We start from the raw sequence: 19,549 nt of genomic DNA on the forward strand, positions 1-19,549 counted from the left end.
TGATCTTGCAACAGCTCTGCTGGACATTCCTGCAGTCAGCAGGCCAATTTCACGTGCCCTCAAAACCTGAGACATCTGTGGCATTGTGTTGTGTGACAAAACAGCACATTTTAGATTGGCCTTTTTATTGTCCCCAGCACAAGGCGCAGCTGTGTTATGATCATGCTGTTTAATCAGTTTCTTGATATGCCACACCTGTTTAGGTGGATTGGATTATTTTAGAGAAGGAGAAATGCTCAACATAGGGGTGTAACAATTTGGTGCACCATATTTGTTTGGCAGCTCATGAAATGCGTCACTAGCACTTTATATGTTGTATTTATGTTTTGGTTCAGTGTACATACAAAACACCATAAATATCCCCATATATGTTTTGGTTCAGTGTACATACAAAACACCATTAATATCCCCATATATGTTTTGGTTCAGTGTACATACAAAACACCATTAATATCCCCATATATGTTTTGGTTCAGTGTACATACAAAACACCATTAATATCCCCATATATGTTTTGGTTCAGTGTACATACAAAACACCATTAATATCCCCATATATGTTTTGGTTCAGTGTACATACAAAACACCATTAATATCCCCATATATGTTTTGGTTCAGTGTACCACCATAAATATCCCCATATTTTTTGGTTCAGTGTACATACAAAACACCATTAATATCCCCATATATGTTTTGGTTCAGTGTACATACAAAACCATTAATATCCCCATATATGTTTTGGTTCAGTGTACATACAAAACACCATTAATATCCCCATATATGTTTTGGTTCAGTGTACATACAAAACACCATTAATATCCCCATATATGTTTTGGTTCAGTGTACATACAAAACACCATAAATATCCCCATATATGTTTTGGTTCAGTGTACATACAAAACACCATAAATATCCCCATATCCAGACCGTCTCCCTCCTGCCACTGGACTGCTTCTTATTGTATGCTCCTCTATCTCCCATAATGATTCTCCTGGTCACTGTCAATACTCTTCGTGATTCATTCACCTCGTGATCATCATGTTGTTTGTCTTATCTGTTATCATGGTTTTGCAATCCTTTAGAATTCAACCATGACGGTTTGAAGAAGGCCTCAGTCAGTAAGGCCATTGAGGTAATGTAACAACAATGCATGCAGAGCCAGACAGACAGTGAGGAGGACTAGAGGCCCTGTTTGAGCATCTTAGAAAGCACCATTCCCGTAGCACAGTAAGACTGGTGAAAGCCACGGAGTCAAAGCTATGTTTTCATCTTGTCCACTCACTTACAGATGCATTCTGAAGGTATTGTAACAGGGCCTAGACACACACTGCAGTTGGCCCTGTGACCAGAGAACAACCCTTTAGTAGTGGAACCAAATACAGTACCATGTTGTTTGGCTGGGTGTGTAATCTGTTAGGACATGGATTTGTATTGATCCATTTCCTGAGTGCCAATCTGTTGATTATTATGAAGTAATAAGCACTTTGTAAAAGTGGAAAGCAATTCAGTTGATTAGACTAGCATAGACTGTATTGATTGTTTATATCCCAGTGAGTAATATTGCTTACAAGTTGTTTCCCACCCATATATTCCTACAGGAGCATTCAAAATGCCTTGCACGTTGTTTCCCAACCATATATTCCTACAGGAACATTCAAAATGCCTTACAAGTTGTTTCCCACCCATATATTCCTACAGGAGCATTCAAAATGCCTTGCACGTTGTTTCCCAACCATATATTCCTACAGGAGCATTCAAAATGCCTTGCATGTTGATTCCCACCCATATATTCCTACAGGAGCATTCAAAATGCCTTGCACGTTGTTTCCCACCCATATATTCCTACAGGAGCATTCAAAATGCCTTGCACGTTGTTTCCCACCCATATATTCCTACAGGAACATTCAAAATGCCTTGCACGTTGTTTCCCACCCATATATTCCTACAGGAACATTCAAAATGCCTTGCACGTTGTTTCCCACCCATATATTCCTACAGGAACATTCAAAATGCCTTGCAAGTTGTTTCCCAACCATATATTCCTACAGGAGCATTCAAAATGCCTTGCATGTTGTTTTGGGTTCCTTGATTTGTGTTATTAATTTTAAAACCCCAAACTGTTTGCACTTAAACTGCCTTCCATGCACCGTATACTAATATTCTGATGATGTACGCAACAACTGTGTTGTATGAGATAATTAACACACCAAGAACATCTACCTTTTATATAAGTGTTTCCTCGCTTCCAATTTCAACTATATTTCCTGCTGTTACGGGCTTTTCTATAGACAATTATGTAACTACTCTACTTCCTGATCTCCAGTTTGAAGGCTTCTATATTTCGCCAATGAGGGATGAATATGGGGCCTTACATCAGGCCACTTTTTTTTATATTAACAGAATCTTTATTTCAGAAAAATAGAAAAATGTTCTAATACAACCATTCTAAATTTGGGATGCTCCATAATTCCACAATCTTTCTATGTGTGTATATTAAATCTGATTAGACATGGATAGGGCGATTTTAAAGAAACACCGATGAAGTTAACATCTCACAGTTCAAGAGGTTGTGTTTTTACACCTGTTCTTTCCGTTTCAGTCTGGTAAAAAAGTGGGCAGCATCCCGAATCCTTTTGTCCATTTCACAGTCGGGCACAAAACGTACGACAGCAAGGTAAGCCAACAGGCCATGTTTCCTACTATATAGTTCCCATTGATTTGTATAATTATATAAACAACACTGCAATGCCATGTGAATAGCATATTCCTGGTCGTTTTCACTGCCTCTAACATGGAACTTTTTCCCCAACCAGACGAGGTATAAGACCAACGAGCCTGTATGGGAGGAGGCCTTCCCTTTCCTCATCCACAACCCAAAATGCCAAGAGCTGAAGATTGAGGTATGGGTTGTAGGCATGCTTTTCCTACTGCGTGACCTCATTGCTTGCCATTTAGTTTGACCTCTATGGCTATACGTTTAACATTTAGCATTTATCCGACACTCTTATTCAGAGCGACTTAGTTTGTGCATTCCTTGGGGTGCCAGGACAGAGACGAGCTTGGACTTGGCTGAGAGGAAAATGCCCTCCTATGGTGCCCCCCCAGATCTCTTGGGAGGGCCAAGAGACCTGGGGTGCCAGAATGTGTGCTCAGATTGGGGTGTAGGGTTTGAGCATAGCCTAAAGTTAAAGAGGGGAAGTTCCTCTCGCTGTTCTGTAGGTAAGCATCATACTCTTGTAGTGGATGCACCTTCAACTGGAAGCCAGTGGAGTGTGCGGAGGAGCGGGGTAACATGAGAAAAGGGAGTTACAGTAGTCCAGACAAGATGACAAGTGCCTGGATTAGGACCTGCACCACTTCCTGTGTGAGGTAGGGTCGTACTCTACGGATGTTGTAGAGCATGAACCTGCAGGAGCGGGTCACTGCTTTGATGTTTGCAGAGAACAACCGAGTGCTGTCCAGGGTCAAGCCAAGGTTCTTTGCACTCTGGCACTCTCTTTGCACTCCATACTGTGGAGTTGTCAACCGTGATGCAGAGGTCTTCGAGTGGGCAGGCCTTCCCCGGAAGGAAGAGCAGCTCCATCTTGTTGAGCTTGAGGTGGTGGCCCGACATTCAAGTTGAGATCTGCTAGGCAGGCAGAGATGCGTGTTGCCACCTGGGTGTCAGAAGGTGCCAAGTAGTTGAGTGTCAGCTGCATAACAATGATTGGCGAGACCCATGTGAGGATATGACCGAGCCAAGTGACTTGGTGTATAGAGAGAAGAGGACCTAGAACCAAGCCCTGGGGGACACCAGGAGTGAGAGTATGTGGTGCAGACACAGATAGCGGCCTGCCAGGGAGGATGCAATCCAAGAGTGTGCAGAGCCTGAAATGCCCAGCCCTGAGGGTGGAAAGGAGGATCTGATGGTTCACGGTGTTGAAGGCAGAGGATAGCTCTAGGAGGATGAGAACAGAGGAAAGAGAGTCCGCTTTGGCAATGCAGAGAGCCTCTGTGGCACAGAGAAGAGCTATTCTCTGTTGAGTGACCCGTTTTGAAGACAGACTGGTTAGGGTCAAGAAGATTGTTCAGAGAGATAATGAGAAAGTTGATCAGAGACTGCACGCTCAATTGTTTTGGAAAGAAAACAAGGGATACAGGTCTATAGTTTTTGATGTCAGATGAGGAGAGCGACTCGGGACATCTTGAAGTCAAGAAGGGACGCAGCCAGTGATGAGGGGAATGGGAAAAGGTCTTCTTGCCTGGAGGAGGGGATAAGGTCGAGAGGGCAGGTTGTCGGGCAGCCAGTCATCTGGAGAGAGGGGAGAAAGAGGTTAAGGGTAGTTCTCTGTGAGTGAGACCAGTGGACTCAATAGGCTGAGTGAGTAGCAGATGTCGTCAACCTTCTTTTTAAAGTGGTTGACAAAGTCGTCCACAAAGAGTGAGGGGAGGGGATGGAGGATTAAGGAGGGGGATGGGATGGAGGAGAAGGTGGAATAGTTTTCTAGTGTTTGAGGCAGAAGCTTGAAATTTAGAGTGAAAGAAAGTGGCTTTAGCAGTGGTGACAGAGGAAGAGAAGGTAGAGAGGAAGGAGTGAAAAGATGATAGGACCTCCAGAAGAATCGTTGCCCGCAGCCCTGTTCTGTAAGCTCACAATGCCACGCAGTAAGAAGGGAGGGCCGAGCCGGCCTGAAGAAATGCGAGTCAGGATGGGGAAAGTGAGTAGAATAGTCATAATGGGGAAAGGGAGTAGAATAGGATAGAGTCGACGAGGCAAAATCAGGAGACAGGAGGAAGAAGGATTTAGGATGAGGGAGAAATGATAGGAGAGAGAGCAAAGATTGCGATAGCACATGAGCATGGGTAGGGGCTTAGTGGTTAGGGTTGGAGACAAAGGAAACAAAGTAGTGATCAGAGATCTGGAGGGGATGTTTCAGTGAGATAAGTAGGCGAGCAGCCTCTAGTAAAGATGAAGTCAAGCATATTGCCTTCCTTGTGAGGTCAAAAGAGGCAAGGAGGAGAAATAGTTGGAAAGAAATTAATAGAAGGCTGATGTCAGGAGGTTGAAGTCGCCAAGTACGAAGAGCGGTGAGCCATCGTCAGGAAATGACCTTATCAAAGTGTCAAGCTCATTGAGGAACTCTCCAAAGCCACCTGGTGGGTGATAGATGACAATTTTAAGCTTGAGTGGAGAAGTGACAGTGACGGCCTGGAATTCAAATGAGGAGATGGACAGGTGAGAGGGAGAAAATAGAAAATCTCCACTTAGGAGAAATGAGTAGGTCTGTGCCACCACCGTAGTCAGATGATGAAAGAACAGCTGGAGTAACAGTGTTCTCTGGGGTGATCCATGTCTCCGTCAGGGACTAAAGGGCAACAGAGGCTGTGATGAACTCTGTGTTCTTGACCGCAGATCGGCAGTTTCAAATGCTGCCAGTGATCCGGAATTCCACATAGGTTGTGCGCGCAGGGTACACTAAATTAGAAGGGTTGCAGGGGTGGGGAGCGTCTGTAAAGCCTACAGGGAGAGGAGCGAACGGGTATAGAAAACACACATAGTTGCCAAAGCGACAAAAGAGCAAAATGAGATCATCAGAAAATAACTGGGTAAAATATTAAAGTGAGAGAGTGGTGTGGAGCCTTCCTCTTTCCTTCTTCAAAGAACCTGGCAGAACAGTCTTTGTTCCGGCGACGGTCTGACAGCTGCCGCTGAGAAACCAGGGGAGACTGAAGTACTAACACTAATTGTCTAGCAGCGGTGGAGAGCATACCTCCCTCTACTAATTGCTGATTGCCTAGGAGAGGTGAAACCACTTCCCCTCCAATACAGCCACTTACTAAAACAAGTCACAAATTGCCCTGCTCCTTAATCCTGGTTGATGTGTCAACAGCTTTCTGCAAAAGTCAGCAGTTCACACACCAAGTAGGCTACTGGGGAAGACGGGTGTGACCTTACAGTTGATTTTGACAAAGGTGGGATTACAGTGGGATTCTAGTGTGAGACTGAGCCAATTGTTTTTATTTATTTATAAAATAAAAAAAAGATGGGTGTCCCAAATTGCACCTTATTCCATATTTAGTGCATATTTAGTGCACTCTATACCAATAGGGCTGCACCAAATAGAGTTTTAGAGCATTTGTGACACACACTATGGCTACTGTATGGCCTTACAGATGATTTAGTGTGATTATGGTGTGGGATTTAGCTGATTTTGTCTGCTAGTTTACAAAAACTCAGCATATCTGTGAAATTCGGGGTGCACGGAGCATGAGAGGGAATTTCGGGTCTGTAAATTCCAGCGACTGTATTACCTGTGCACTGCCTATTTGTAAGTGCACTAGAATTTACAGTAACTTGACACAAACTTCCGCTTTCATATAAAAAAAACACATGTGCCCCCTTTCCCCCTTCAGGTAAAGGATGAGAAACATGATTGTTCCCTGGGGACTCTGAGCCTGCCCCTAGCCCGTCTCCTAGAGGCTGAGGACATGACGCTGCACCAGCGCTTCGATCTCAAGAGCTCTGGGACTAGCTCCACCATCAAGATGAAGATGGCACTGAGGGTAAGGGTCCATGAGGGTTTGAATAGGGCTCATATAGTCATGCACATGTGTCTGCATCCCAAATAGCACCCTATTCCCTATGTACAGTGGTTCCTCAATTAAAAGTTGCGTAATACTGCGGTATAGCGTGGTACGGTGTGTTACTGTGCTTGCCGTTAATGCTCGTTCGAACCACCAGAGAGCAGCTTTGAGCACATCTACGCTTGAGGAAAGATCATCATGGCATGCAATTGTGAATACGCTTCATGGTTAAAATGTAAATCTATATATAATTGTATGCACACATCTGTTAATACAATCAGTGTTTGCTTCTTTGCTCACATCATTTGACCACTGCAGTTTGAGATGATATTACAAAAAGAAAATTCATTTTACAGTAGCCTATGTTGGCCTACTGCACCTAAAACATCCGGTAATACTAGTCCTTCAAAAGTGGAAATATGGGCAGAATATTGTATGAAATATTTGATGTTTAAAGGTGGATGTTTGGTTGTTTTAATTCAATCGGGTCATTTCAATTCAAATGTGACTCGCCATTCTCTTGTTGATATCGTATCCTAGCCTTTATTTAAGATTATTTTCATTTTAAAGAATGTATTTTCTTCCTGAAGAACCACAACCATTCACCAACATCTGCCACTTTCGCCAATTGAATGGCTCATCAAGGCGTGAACTGTGACCAATGTCCATCACTGTAAGCCTAGAGTGGGATTCTAATCCTAAAAACACAGCTTCTACAGTAGTAGAAATATATGATCAATTTCGATTTGTAAAAAAGACTGTTTCAAAATGCAGATGTTTAGTACAGTGTGACAAAAAACTACAGGAACATTAGCACAGCTGAGAGCTGCCCAGTGACATAAGCCTACCAGACAAGCTGAACTACTTCTATGATCGCTTCGAGACAAATAACACTAAAACATGCATGGCAGCACCAGCTGTTCCAGAAGACTGTGTATTCACGCTCTCCGCAGCTGATGTAAGACCTTTAAATAGGTCAACATTCACAAGGCCAGATGGATTACCAGGACGTGTACTGCGAGAATGTGCTGACCAACTGGCATTTTCAACCTCTCCCAGTTCTAGTCTGTAATACCAACATGTTTTAAGCAGACCACCATAGTACCTGTGCCCAAGAACATGAAGGTAACCTGACTAAATGACTACCGACCTATAGCACTCACGTCTGTAGCCATGAAGTGCATTGAAAGGCTGGTCATGGCTCATATCAACGACATTATCCCAGAAACCCTAGACCCACTCCAATTTGCATACCGCCCCAACAGATCCACAGATGATTAAATCTCTATTGCACTCCACACTGCCCTTTCCCACCTGGACAAAAGGAACTCCTATTTGAGAATGCAATTCATTGACTACAGCTCAGCGTTCAACAACATAGTGCCCTCAAAGCTCATCAATACACTAAGGACCCTGGGACTAAACGCCTCCCTCTGAAACTGGATCCTTGACTTCCTGACGGGCCGCCCCTAGGTGGTAAGGGTAGGTAACAACACATCCGCCACGTTGATCCTCAACACAGGGGCCCCTCCTGTACTCCCTGTTCACTCATGACTGCACGGCCAGGCACGACTCCAACACCATCATTAAGTTTGCCGATGACACAACAGTGATAGGCCTGATCACCAACAACGACGAGACAGCCTATAGGGAGCAGGTCAGAGACCTGGCCGTGTGGTGCCAGGACAACCTCTCCCTCAACATGATCAAGACAAAGGAGATGATTGTGGACGACAGGAAAAGAGGACCGAGCACGCCCCCATTCTCATTGACGGGGCTGCAGTGGAGCAGGTTGAGAGCTTCAAGTTCCATGGTGTCCACATCACCAACAAACTAACATGGTCCAAGCACACCAAGACAGTCGTGAAGAGGGCGTGACTAAATCTATTCCCCCTCAGGAGACTGAAAGGATTTGGCATGGGTCCTCAGATCCTCAAGGTTCTACAGCTGCACCATCGAGAGCATCCTGACTGGTTGCATCACTGTCTGGTATGGTAACTGCCTAGCCTCCGACCGCAAAGTTCTACAGAGGGTTGTGTGAACGGCCCAGTACATCACTGGGGCCAAGCTTCCTGCCATCCAGGACCTCTATATCAGGCAGTGTCAGAGGAAGGCCCTAAAAATTGTCAAACACTCCAGCCCCCCTAGTCAAAGACTTTTCTCTCTGCTACCGCACAGCAAGCGGTACCGGAGCGCCAAGTCTAGGTCCAAGAGGCTTCTTACCCCCAAGCCATAATACTCCTGAACGTCTAATCAAATGGCTTCCCAGACTATTTGCATTGACCCCGACTCTGTACCGGTACCCCTCTGTATATAGTCTCGCTATTGTTATTTTACTGCTGCTCTTTAATTTCTTGTTACATTTATTTCTTATACATTTTTTTTAAAAACGCATTGTTGGTTAGGAGCTCGTAAGTAAGCATTTCACTGTAAGGTCTACTACACCTGCTGTATTTGGTGCATGTGACTAATAAAATGTTGTTTTGATTAGGTTATTAGAAGGCTCTTTTAAAGCGATTTTAAGTTTGCGATGTGCCTCATTGCATTGTGAAAATAACATTTATATAGTAGTTATTAATTCATGGCATGGTTTATTTTATCCAACTGTTGAATATACATGCAGACAAATTGATTCATACAGAGGAATAATAGCCTACTGTTTGGAGTCATAAAAACTATTAGGCTAAATAAATCGCTGTTATTTTATTGGGTAACTGGTTGGCTTTTGGAACTCCTAAGAGGCGGCGCCTTTCTTCCATATAATCATTAATTCGCAACACGTATCTGATTATTCATAATGAATAGGATTTATTTGTTTCAATTTGTTTACATACTTCATTGTAACCAAAAAGTAACAAATGACTAAACACACACACACAATATGAGCAGATTGGTAAAAAATATTCTTTATTTAAGACAATCGGAAAGAATGTGTCGGTACTTATTTATTTTGAACCAAAGACTCGAATGAGTGAGTCACTTAAATGAGTGAGCTTTATGCTGACAAATGTAGCTTTATGCTGTAAAATGTCCTGCTAAATACGCCAATCCTAAAGGAAATTCCATTTAAAAAATGTAAACGTAATAGAAAAATGTAAATGTAATAAATAAATTAAATGGAGCAGGTCTTGAAAATATGTACAAACTTTTTCCTCTCTGTGTCCAAAATGTACAATTTTATGGAAATCTATTACAGTAAGGTACTTTATTTGTTACCCAGAAATGCACAGTGCACTGTCTCATATAATACTTTTTTTATCCTTTCCAACCTCTATGTCCCACTTGTGCAGGTTCTGTGTCAGGAGAAGTTGCAGGTTCGTAAGACCAGCACTAGTAACCCCATCCCCGTGAAGAGCCCGCCTGTCGCCGAACCCCCCAACCCTGTCCCTATCTCAGACCTCTCACGATCTGTGGCCGCCTCGACCCAGGAGCTCCACAGGAGAGGGGGGGATGGCGAGCCCTACTCAGGGGGCCCGGTAGGCATCGGCCTAGCCGACGCAGGCAGGAGCACCTCCAACCTGGCCATCTCTGGCTCTCACAAACACCTGGCCCACTTTGGGTCAACTGTCAGTATTGCCTCGGACATCTCCAACCCGTACGCCACACAGGAGCTCCAGCAGAGGCTTAGCGAGTTGCAGAAGTAAGCATGTATGAACGCAAGCGCACACACAAACACATTGATACATGCACATACAAGTCATAGACTGTTCTCTCTGCTACCGCATGGCAAGCAGTACCGATGCACCAAGTCTGGAGCCAACAGCACCCTGAACAGCTTCAACCCCCAATCCATAAGACTGCTAAATTGTTAGTCCGGCTATTTGGTTATCTGCATTGACTCTCTTTTGACACATCATATACAGTACGCTGCTGATACTGTTTGTCTAATCTGTCACACCTAGTCACTTTACCCCTACCTATATGTACAGCTGTATTATCTCAATTACCTCGTACCCGTGCACATCGACTCGGTGGTGGTACCCCTTGTATATAGTCAAGTTATCATTATTCATTGTATTTATTCCTTGTGTTATATAATTTTTTTAAATTCTCTTTGCATTGTTGGCAAGGGCCCATAAGTAAGCATTTCACTGTTAGTCTATACCTGTTGTTTACGAAGCACATGACAAATGCATTTGATTTGATATACACCATTTTACAGTAAACAAATTGACAACAGACTTTCAGCACGCTTATAGGGAAGGACATTCAACAAGCCCAGCACTTTCACAAATGACTGATGATTGGCTGAGAGAAATTGATGATAAAAATATTGTAGGGGCTGTTTTGTTTAACTTCAGTGCGACCTTTGACATTATCGATCATAGTCTGCTGCTGGAAAAACAAATTTGTTGTTGCATTACACACTCTGCTATATTGTGGATAAAGAGTTACCTATCTAACAGAACACAGAGGGTGTTATTTAATGGAAGCCACTCCAACATAATCCAGGTAGAATCAGGAATTCCCCAGGGCAGCTGTCTAGGCCCCTTACTTTTTTTCTATCTTTACTTATTGACATGCCACTAGCCTTGAGTCACTGAAATGACTGTAGCACTTAACAAAGAGCTGCAGTTAGTTTCAGCATGTGTGGCAAGAAATAAGATAGTCCTACATATTTTGAAAACTAATGCATTGTATTTAGGACAAATCACTCAATAAACCCTAAACCTCAATAAAATCTTGTAATGAATAATGTGGAAATTGAGCAAGTTGAGGTGTACTTGGAGTAACCGTGGATTGTGAACTGTTATGGTCAAAACATGTTGATACAACAATAGCTAAGATGGGGAGAAGTCTGTAATAATAAAGCACTGCTCTGCCTTAATAACACTATCAACAAGGCAGGTCCTACAGGACCTAGTTTTGTCGCACCTGGACTACTGTTCAGTAGTGTGGTCAGGTGCCCAAAGAGAGATTTGTGGCATACACCACAAGACATGCCACCAGAGGTCTCTTCACAATCCACAAGTCCAGAACAGTCTAGAGGTGCACAGTACTACATAGTGACTACATGGAGCTATATTCCACATCAGGTAACGGAGGCAAGCAGTAGAATCAGATACAAAAATGAATAAAAATACACCTTATGGGACTGTGAAGAGACACATACACACACACACACACACACACACACACAGGTACAGATGCATGCATACGCACACGGGCAATAGCACACGCACTTTACACACACATATATTGTTGTATGGTGGTATTATACATTTTGTGTTGTGGATATGTGGTGGTGTGACAGTGTTATATGATGTACTGTTTTATCTTTAGTTGTATGTGTAATGTAAGTGTCTTAGTGTGTTTGGACACCAGGGAGAGTAGCAGCAGCTAATGGGGATCCCTAATAAAATACAAAATACAAGTACCACATTGTGACACAATACAAAGAAATACAACGACATTGACTAACCTGCAGATTATATTAGACCTAATGTGAATGATTGTTTTGTTACAGAATAATGTGACTAATGTGTGGGTCTCTGTCTACAGTGGCTCAGCCGGTCATTTGCCCCTGGGTGAGGTGCAATTGACAGTCCGACACAGCCCTCAGAGGAACAAGCTCATTGTGGTTTTGCATGCCTGCCGGTAAGAGACATGGCGGGAGACTTAGGTCCCTCGTCCCAAAGGCCATTTAGGATGCATCCATACATCCATGCATCCATACATCCATGCATCCATACTGTAGCTTCCACTCTATACACTAACTATTGGAGAATGTATCATATTCTGTTATCAGCTTTATCCACTCATTTTTATTCAATTTACAAGCCTTTTTCTTTGACCACAGACTTGATGCGCAATAATATAATCATTTTGGATAATTTTATTTGAACCCTTTACACTTGTGGGAATTGGACTATATGGACAGGGCTAAATGTAAATGTGTTTTTTTTTACAGACAATATGAAAAGCTTAAGCATGGTAGCAATTGAAAGGGAACAGTTTGGAGATTTTGAGAAAATTATTAGACCAACGTTGAGGACCCAACAGTTCACCTGACACAAGACTGAATCCAAACACTACAATATTGATTCTATGTGCATGTTACATTTGCTGTACTTTTCACCTCATGTGTTGATAATGAAATCTGAATATCTGGCCACACTCCCAATTTCAATGCACTTTTATGACTCAAAGAAGAGTCATCAACTATAAGGTGCTATTTTTTAGCTTTCCTAGCTTTGCCATTGAGGAACTAGAGCAAGGACACTTGTAGTTGTTTTTGTTTGGAACACAACCCAGCATCCCCTCCAACCGGCAATTACTGTTGTTTATGCAATCCAGAAATTGACCATTATGAATTGCAATATGGTCAGTTGGGCATCATTTGGAAGCTTTTTCTATTGCCAAAATGACTAGCTAAGTAATAACATATGATCTTACAGTGTTTGGCTTTCAGAAGGCAATTCAGAGAAAAATATTGTAATTATTTTGTGCGCATAGAAAGGAGTCATAAGTGCATTCAGGTGTGACGAGTTGAATTTTCTTCACAACAGACAAACAGGCTCATTCTGTTCAGAACAACCGAGGGTTTCACGCCATACAGTGCTGTGAAGCACAGAGCCTGAGCTCTGATATCAGTTATAGTATTTCACTGTATAGCCACTGCGTTCCAATTTAGGCGCTTATCAGTGCCCAAATCTGTCATTTTCAACCTGTGTACAAGTGTAAAGGGCTACCCCCAAATGATGTGATACAGTGTGTTCTTTTTTTATCTATCTCTCTACCTCCACTCTGTCTTTCTCTCTCCCACTCGCCACAGAAACCTGATTGCGTTCACAGATCATGGGTCGGATCCGTATGTGCGGCTCTATCTTCTACCTGACAAGCGAAGGTCTGGGAGGAGGAAAACCCACACGCACAAGAAGGACCTGAACCCTGTTTACGATGAGATGTAAGTTTCAACATTCCTCTTTGTTCCTCTTACCATCAAGCACCAGTGGATTTACTGCTAGTCTACTGGTAGTCATTGTATAATTTAATTGTTTGTGTGCATGTGTTGTCAGATTTGAGTTCGGCGTGTCGGTCGTGGAGTTGCACAGGAGGACTCTGGATGTGGCGGTAAAGAACGGAGGAAATATCTTTTCCAAACACAAAGGGCTGCTGGGGAAGGTGAGACTGGACCCCTCCTCCTGCTGCAGAACTGTGTCTATCCATGCATGCCCCTTCTGTTATTCCATAACATACAGTAAGTTTGAATACACATTATTACCTGTCCAAAGCTCACTTTTCCTCCTTCATATCGTGTCATCTTGACAGGTGCTGGTGGATTTGACTCACGAGGATATCGTCAAGGGATGGACACAATGGTCAGTGAAATACTTCATTAGTTCATTTATTTATTTTGTACAATTATTAGTACGATTAAGTCCAGTCGTGTTCACACACATATTTGGGGACTTCTTAGAAGAATTTAATAAGAACTTTCATCATAAGATCTGAATATCAAGGAATCAAGCATAGAATAAGACTGAGTGTTTGTTATTCTAGATTTTAAAAATATATATATATTTTTACAATGTTTCTCCTCTCTTTGCTACTAGGTATGAGTTGAGTGAGGATGGTCTGAGAAAAACTCTCCAGCAGCTGTAGACTACACTGTGAGAGGTAGAGGAGGACCTAACCAACTCTTCACCAACGTGGCATTGCCACTAGGGCCCTACTGTAAGTGTCAAGCAGTGTCTATAGAGTAGTGCTGTTTTAGGATAAGTTTTGCTTTTTGGATAACAATGAATTCAATTACATAGTTAGGTGTGAAATGATCCTAGATCAGCACTCCTACTCGGAGACACTTGGCATATACGGTCCCTGAGCAAATGTATTTGCCTTTTTCATACAATTGCTTTTAAATCCATGAACAACTTTTTGAGGGGTTTTCCCTTTTTTAAATTATCATTTATTTACATGACTTGCAATTGTAAAAAAATATATATACATTTTGATATTCATTTATTCACATCAGTTGCATCGTTATCTCTCTCCACTTAGAAATGATCCAGTGCAATAGTAAGAAAGGGAGTATGTGTTCAAACTAATTCTACATTTTTAAAAATCCATATTTTAAAATAAAATGATTGAGGACTGTAACAAAATATATATTTTCTTGCTACGGCTGTTACAGCAGGTTTTGCTGCCTTGTTTTATGTCGGGAATGTACAACATATGAATATGTAAATATGTACAATGACAATGAGGACTAAAGAGAGGGTTTATTATAATGTTAGTAGTGGAGGGTTTTGCTTGCTCACAATGACTATTTTATAATTCAACAAACTACATGCAAACTATATCAGAGCTAAGTTGAACTACGACCCGTCTATCCTCTAAGGGAAATAGTATATATATGTATATGTATAGTACTTCGCCACCAAAGAGACAACGAAATGAAATACTTGTCTGTTGGGTTTTAACTAAACCAAATATGTTTGCACACTATTTGTTTATGCATGTTTAAAGTCTTTCAAAGCATCAGCATAGTGTTAACAGTAATAATTACAGAACTTGGCTGAGTTAACCTCACAGTGATATTCCAGCCTTCTTCAAATCATTGTGGCTTATGATAATTGATTTCCCAACTCTGAAATCACGACAGATGAAATATATTTATCATGGTTGTTGTCAATAAATGCACCAGTCTTCATGTTTGTGTTCTACGAACACATTTCAGCATGCACATCTTATTCAACACTTCTCTTTACTGCAATCGCTTGCAAAAAAAAACACATAATGTTTTGGTTTACGTTATAGCTGTGAAATGATCCTAGATCAGCACTCCTACAGACACTTGGCATATACGGCCCCCTCACCTTTATTGATTATGTCACCTGTACCTGGATATCTGTAACACATGTAAACACTCTGTTATGACTTTATTGATCTGGTTACCATAGTAATGATGTATCATAATGAAAGCATTTTAGATTTGTACCATGTTTAAGCTGTAACATAGTGGCTTGTAGCCTAATGTATCAGTTCTGATGTGTTCTCATATTTCTGCAACCTCTGTCCTTTTTTTAAAAGTAGTTGTATGCGTACCTACAGGTAACTGCCAAAATAAAGAAACCGCCAACGTAGGTTCTTCATAGGGCTTTGGGCCACCACGACCCAGAACAGCTTCAATGCACCTTGGAGGGATGCGACACCATTCTTCCATAGAAAAATTCCCTAATTTGGTGTTTTGTTGATAAGTGTACACTTGGGTTGAGATCTGGTGAGTGAGAGACACGCGTGCGCATACACACACAGGGGTGGACTGGGAAGTAAATTCAGCCATGGCATTTTAGACACACCATCCTACATCACTGTGTCAGCGCGTCTCTCTCTCTGTTTTTATTTCCCCTAGCTCTATTGTACTTGACTCTGCTGCTGCTAAGGCTAGCATCACTGGGACCAGAAGACCAGGCGGACACACTGCTTGTGCTGAGCCCAGCAACGTCCTAGTTGTGAAATAATAAAAACACATTTGTCAGGCGAAGACAATCACTGAATAAATGTCTAATAGATCACCATTGACTCACAATTCCTAGGGCCCTCTGTTTTGGCAGAACATGCAACATTACTTGGATTTTGACCTTTATTTTAAGCCTTTTCCAGAAATGAGAATTACAACATAAATTAAAGCAATTGTCTGAGGATGGTGCTGGACCATCTAAAATAATAATACACAGGGGAAGTTTGATTAATAAGCTTTAAATAAAGGTTCAAATCCAGGTCATGGCCTCCCAAGTGGTGCAGTGGTCTAAGGCACTGCATTGCAACGCTAACTGCCACTAGAGATCCTGGTTCGAGTCCAGGCTCTGTCACAGCCAGTCGCTTCCGGGAGACACATGTGGCGGCGCACAATTGGCCCAGCGTCTTCCGGGTTAGGGGAGGGTTTTGCTGGCAGGGATGTTCTTGTCCAATCGCGCACTAGTGTCTCCTGTAGCGGGCCGGGCGCAATGCATCCTGACACGGTCGCCAGGTGTATGGTGTTTCCTCCATCAAATTGGTGCGGCTGGCTTCCAGGTTAAGCGGGCATTGTGTCAAGAAGCAGTGTCCGTACGGGAGTTGCAGCGATGGGAAAAGACTTTAACTACCAATTGGATACAACGAAATTGGGGAGAAAAAGGATAGAAATTAAAAATCCAGGTCATGTGACATGATGAACTAAAACACAGGGCCCTATCTAACATTAAGAGCACCTTCCTAATATTGAGTTACACTCCCCCACCCCATTCGCCCTCAGAACAGCCTCAATTGTTAAGGTGTTAAGCGTTCGGTAGGGATTATGGCCGATGTTGACTCCAATGCTTCCCACAGTCATGTCAAGTTGGCTTGATGTCCTTTGGGTGGTGGACAATTATTGATACATACGGGAAACTGTTATGCTTGAAAACCCAGCAGTGCTGCATTCTTGACACAAACCCGTGCGCCAGGCACCTGCTATCATACCTTGCTCAAAGGCACTTACAGTTGAAGTCGGAAGTTTACATACACCTTAGCCAAATACATTTAAACTCAGATTTCGTAATAATTCCTGACATTTAATCCTAGTAGAAAATCCCAGTCTTAGGTCAGCTAGGATCACCACTTTATTTTAAGAATGTGAAATAACAGAATAATAGTAGAGAATGATTTATTTCAGCTTTTATTTCTTTCATCACATTCCCAGTGGTTTAGAAGTTTACATCCACTCAATTAGTATTTGGTAGCATTGCTTTTAAATGGTTTAACTTGGGTCAAACGTCTCGGGTAGCCTTCCACAAGCTTCCCACAATAAATTGGGTGAATTTTGGCCCATTCTTACTGACAGCTGGTGTAACTGAATCAGGTTTGTAGGCCTCCTTGCTCGCACACGCTTTTTCAGTTCTGCCCACAAATGTTCTATATGATAGAGGTCAGGGCTTTGTGATGGTCACTCCAATAATTTGACTGTTGTCCTTAAGCCATTTTGCCACAACTTTGGAAGTATGCTTCGTGTCATTGTCCATTTGGAAGACCCATTTGCGACCAAGCTTCAACTTCCTGACTGATGTTGCTTCAATATATCCACAAACTTTTCCTGCCTCATGATGCCATCTATTTTGGTAGTGCACCAGTCCCTCCTGCAGCAAAGCACCCCCCATAACATGATGCTGCCACCCCCGTGCTTCACGGTTGGGATGGTGTTCTTCGGCTTGCAAGCTTCCCCCTCTTCCTCAAAACATAACGATGGTCATTATTGCCAAAAAGATAAATTTTTGTTTCATTAGACCAGAGGACATTTCTCCAAAAAGTACGATACCCATGTGCAGTTGCAAACCGTAGTCTGGCTTTTTTTACAGCGGTTTTGGAGCAGTGGCTTCGTCCTTGCTGAGCGGCCTTTCAGGTTATGTCGATATAGGACTCATTTTTACTGGGGATATAGATACTTTTGTACCTGTTTCCTCCAGCATCTTCACAAGGTCCTTTGCCGCTGTTCTGGGATTGATTTGCACTTTTCTCACCAAAGTACATTCATCTTTAGGAGACAGAACGCGCATCCTTCCTGAGTGGTATGACGGCTGCGTGGTCCTATGGTGTTTATACTTGCGTGCTATTGTTTGTACAGATGAACGTGGTACCTTCAGACGTTTTGGAAATATCTCCCATGGACGAACCAGGCTTGTGGAGGTCTACAATTTTCTTGACTGATTTATTTTGATTTTCCCATGATGTCAAGCAAAGAGGCACTGAGTTTGAAGGTAGGCCTTGAAATACATCCACAGGTACACCTCCAATTGACTCAAATGATGTCAATTAGCCTATCAGAAGCTTCTAAAGCCATGACATCATTTTCTGGAATTGTCCAAGCTGTTTAAAGGCACAGTCAACTTAGTGTATGATAGCTTCTGACCCACTGGAATTGTGATACAGTGAATTATAAGAGAAATCATCTGTAAACAATTGTTGGAAAATTACTTGTCATTTACAAAGTAGATGTCCGAACCGACTTGCCAAAACTGCAATTTGTTAACAAGAAATTTGCGGAGTGGTTGAAAAACAAGTTTTAATGACTTCATCAGAAAATAGTTTGTCTTGCCCAATCACCCTCTGAATGGCACACAATCCATGTCTCAATTCTTTCAGGGCTTAAAAATCATTAACCTGTCTCCTCCCCTTCATTTACATTTTAGTCGTGTAGTAAATGCTCTTTTCCTGAGTGACTTACAGTAGTGAGTGCATACATTTGAATACTGGCTAATACAACCCTGGCACTGATAGCACCATGCTCTACCAACTGGGCTACACGTGACTGAGCTCCACTGATTGATGTGGATGTAATAACTGACATCAATATGGGATCAAAGCTTTCAACTTGGATTCACATGGTCAGTCTGTCATGGAAAGAGTTCATAATGTTTTGAACACTCAGTGTATATACATAATATAGAGCCAAACTATTAAGAAACTGGCAGTACATCTGTTTGTATATAGCTAGGTTCCCATCCAATTGGGGATGGATTTTCATGCAAATATAAAAAATTCTGCATAAAAACAATATGCATTTTCCCACCAGAGATGTTTTCATTAAATTGACTTACAAAATACATTTTTGCTGTTAAATTCTCATGTACCGAAATATAAAATACAAGTGAAATGGGTTTCCATCGCATTTTCAACTCTACTGATGGTTTTCTCACAAAAACAATTGCATTACAGTGCCTTCAAAGTATTCCTACCCCTTGATTTACAGTATTCCATGTTTTGTTGTTACAGCCTGAATTTAAAATGTATTATTATTAAAAAAAATATCCATCTACACACAATACCCTGTAATGACAAAGTGAAAGCATGCTTTTTTTCTTCACATTTAATAAAAATTAAATCCCAAAATACCACATTCACTTGTGTTCACCCATCTACACACAATACCCTATAATGACAGTGAAAACATGCTTACTTGTTTGTGTGCAACTATATTGAAAATGAAATGCAGAAATATCTTATTTGAATAAGTATTCACACCCCTGAAT

At 42.0% G+C, this 19,549-nt stretch overlaps 1 protein-coding gene across 2 annotated transcripts in view; it reads left to right on the plus strand.

Annotated features, from left to right (window-relative positions):
• LOC124009592 (extended synaptotagmin-2-like) overlaps positions 1-16,081 on the plus strand; it is a 54,832-nt gene extending 38,751 nt beyond the window's left edge. For both annotated transcript variants that reach the window (XM_046321528.1, XM_046321529.1), the window contains exons 15-23: positions 2,599-2,673; positions 2,813-2,899; positions 6,393-6,542; positions 9,854-10,203; positions 12,066-12,161; positions 13,339-13,470; positions 13,583-13,688; positions 13,836-13,885; positions 14,120-16,081. In XM_046321528.1, the coding sequence (XP_046177484.1) occupies positions 2,599-2,673; positions 2,813-2,899; positions 6,393-6,542; positions 9,854-10,203; positions 12,066-12,161; positions 13,339-13,470; positions 13,583-13,688; positions 13,836-13,885; positions 14,120-14,168 (1,095 nt within the window). In that variant the 3' untranslated portion in view covers positions 14,169-16,081. The remainder of the gene's footprint in view (positions 1-2,598; positions 2,674-2,812; positions 2,900-6,392; positions 6,543-9,853; positions 10,204-12,065; positions 12,162-13,338; positions 13,471-13,582; positions 13,689-13,835; positions 13,886-14,119) is intronic.
• Positions 16,082-19,549: the final 3,468 nt, after the last annotated feature.

The sequence above is a fragment of the Oncorhynchus gorbuscha genome, linkage group LG22 (genome assembly GCF_021184085.1).
Source record: "Oncorhynchus gorbuscha isolate QuinsamMale2020 ecotype Even-year linkage group LG22, OgorEven_v1.0, whole genome shotgun sequence".
NCBI classification, from domain to species: Eukaryota; Metazoa; Chordata; class Actinopteri; order Salmoniformes; family Salmonidae; genus Oncorhynchus; species Oncorhynchus gorbuscha.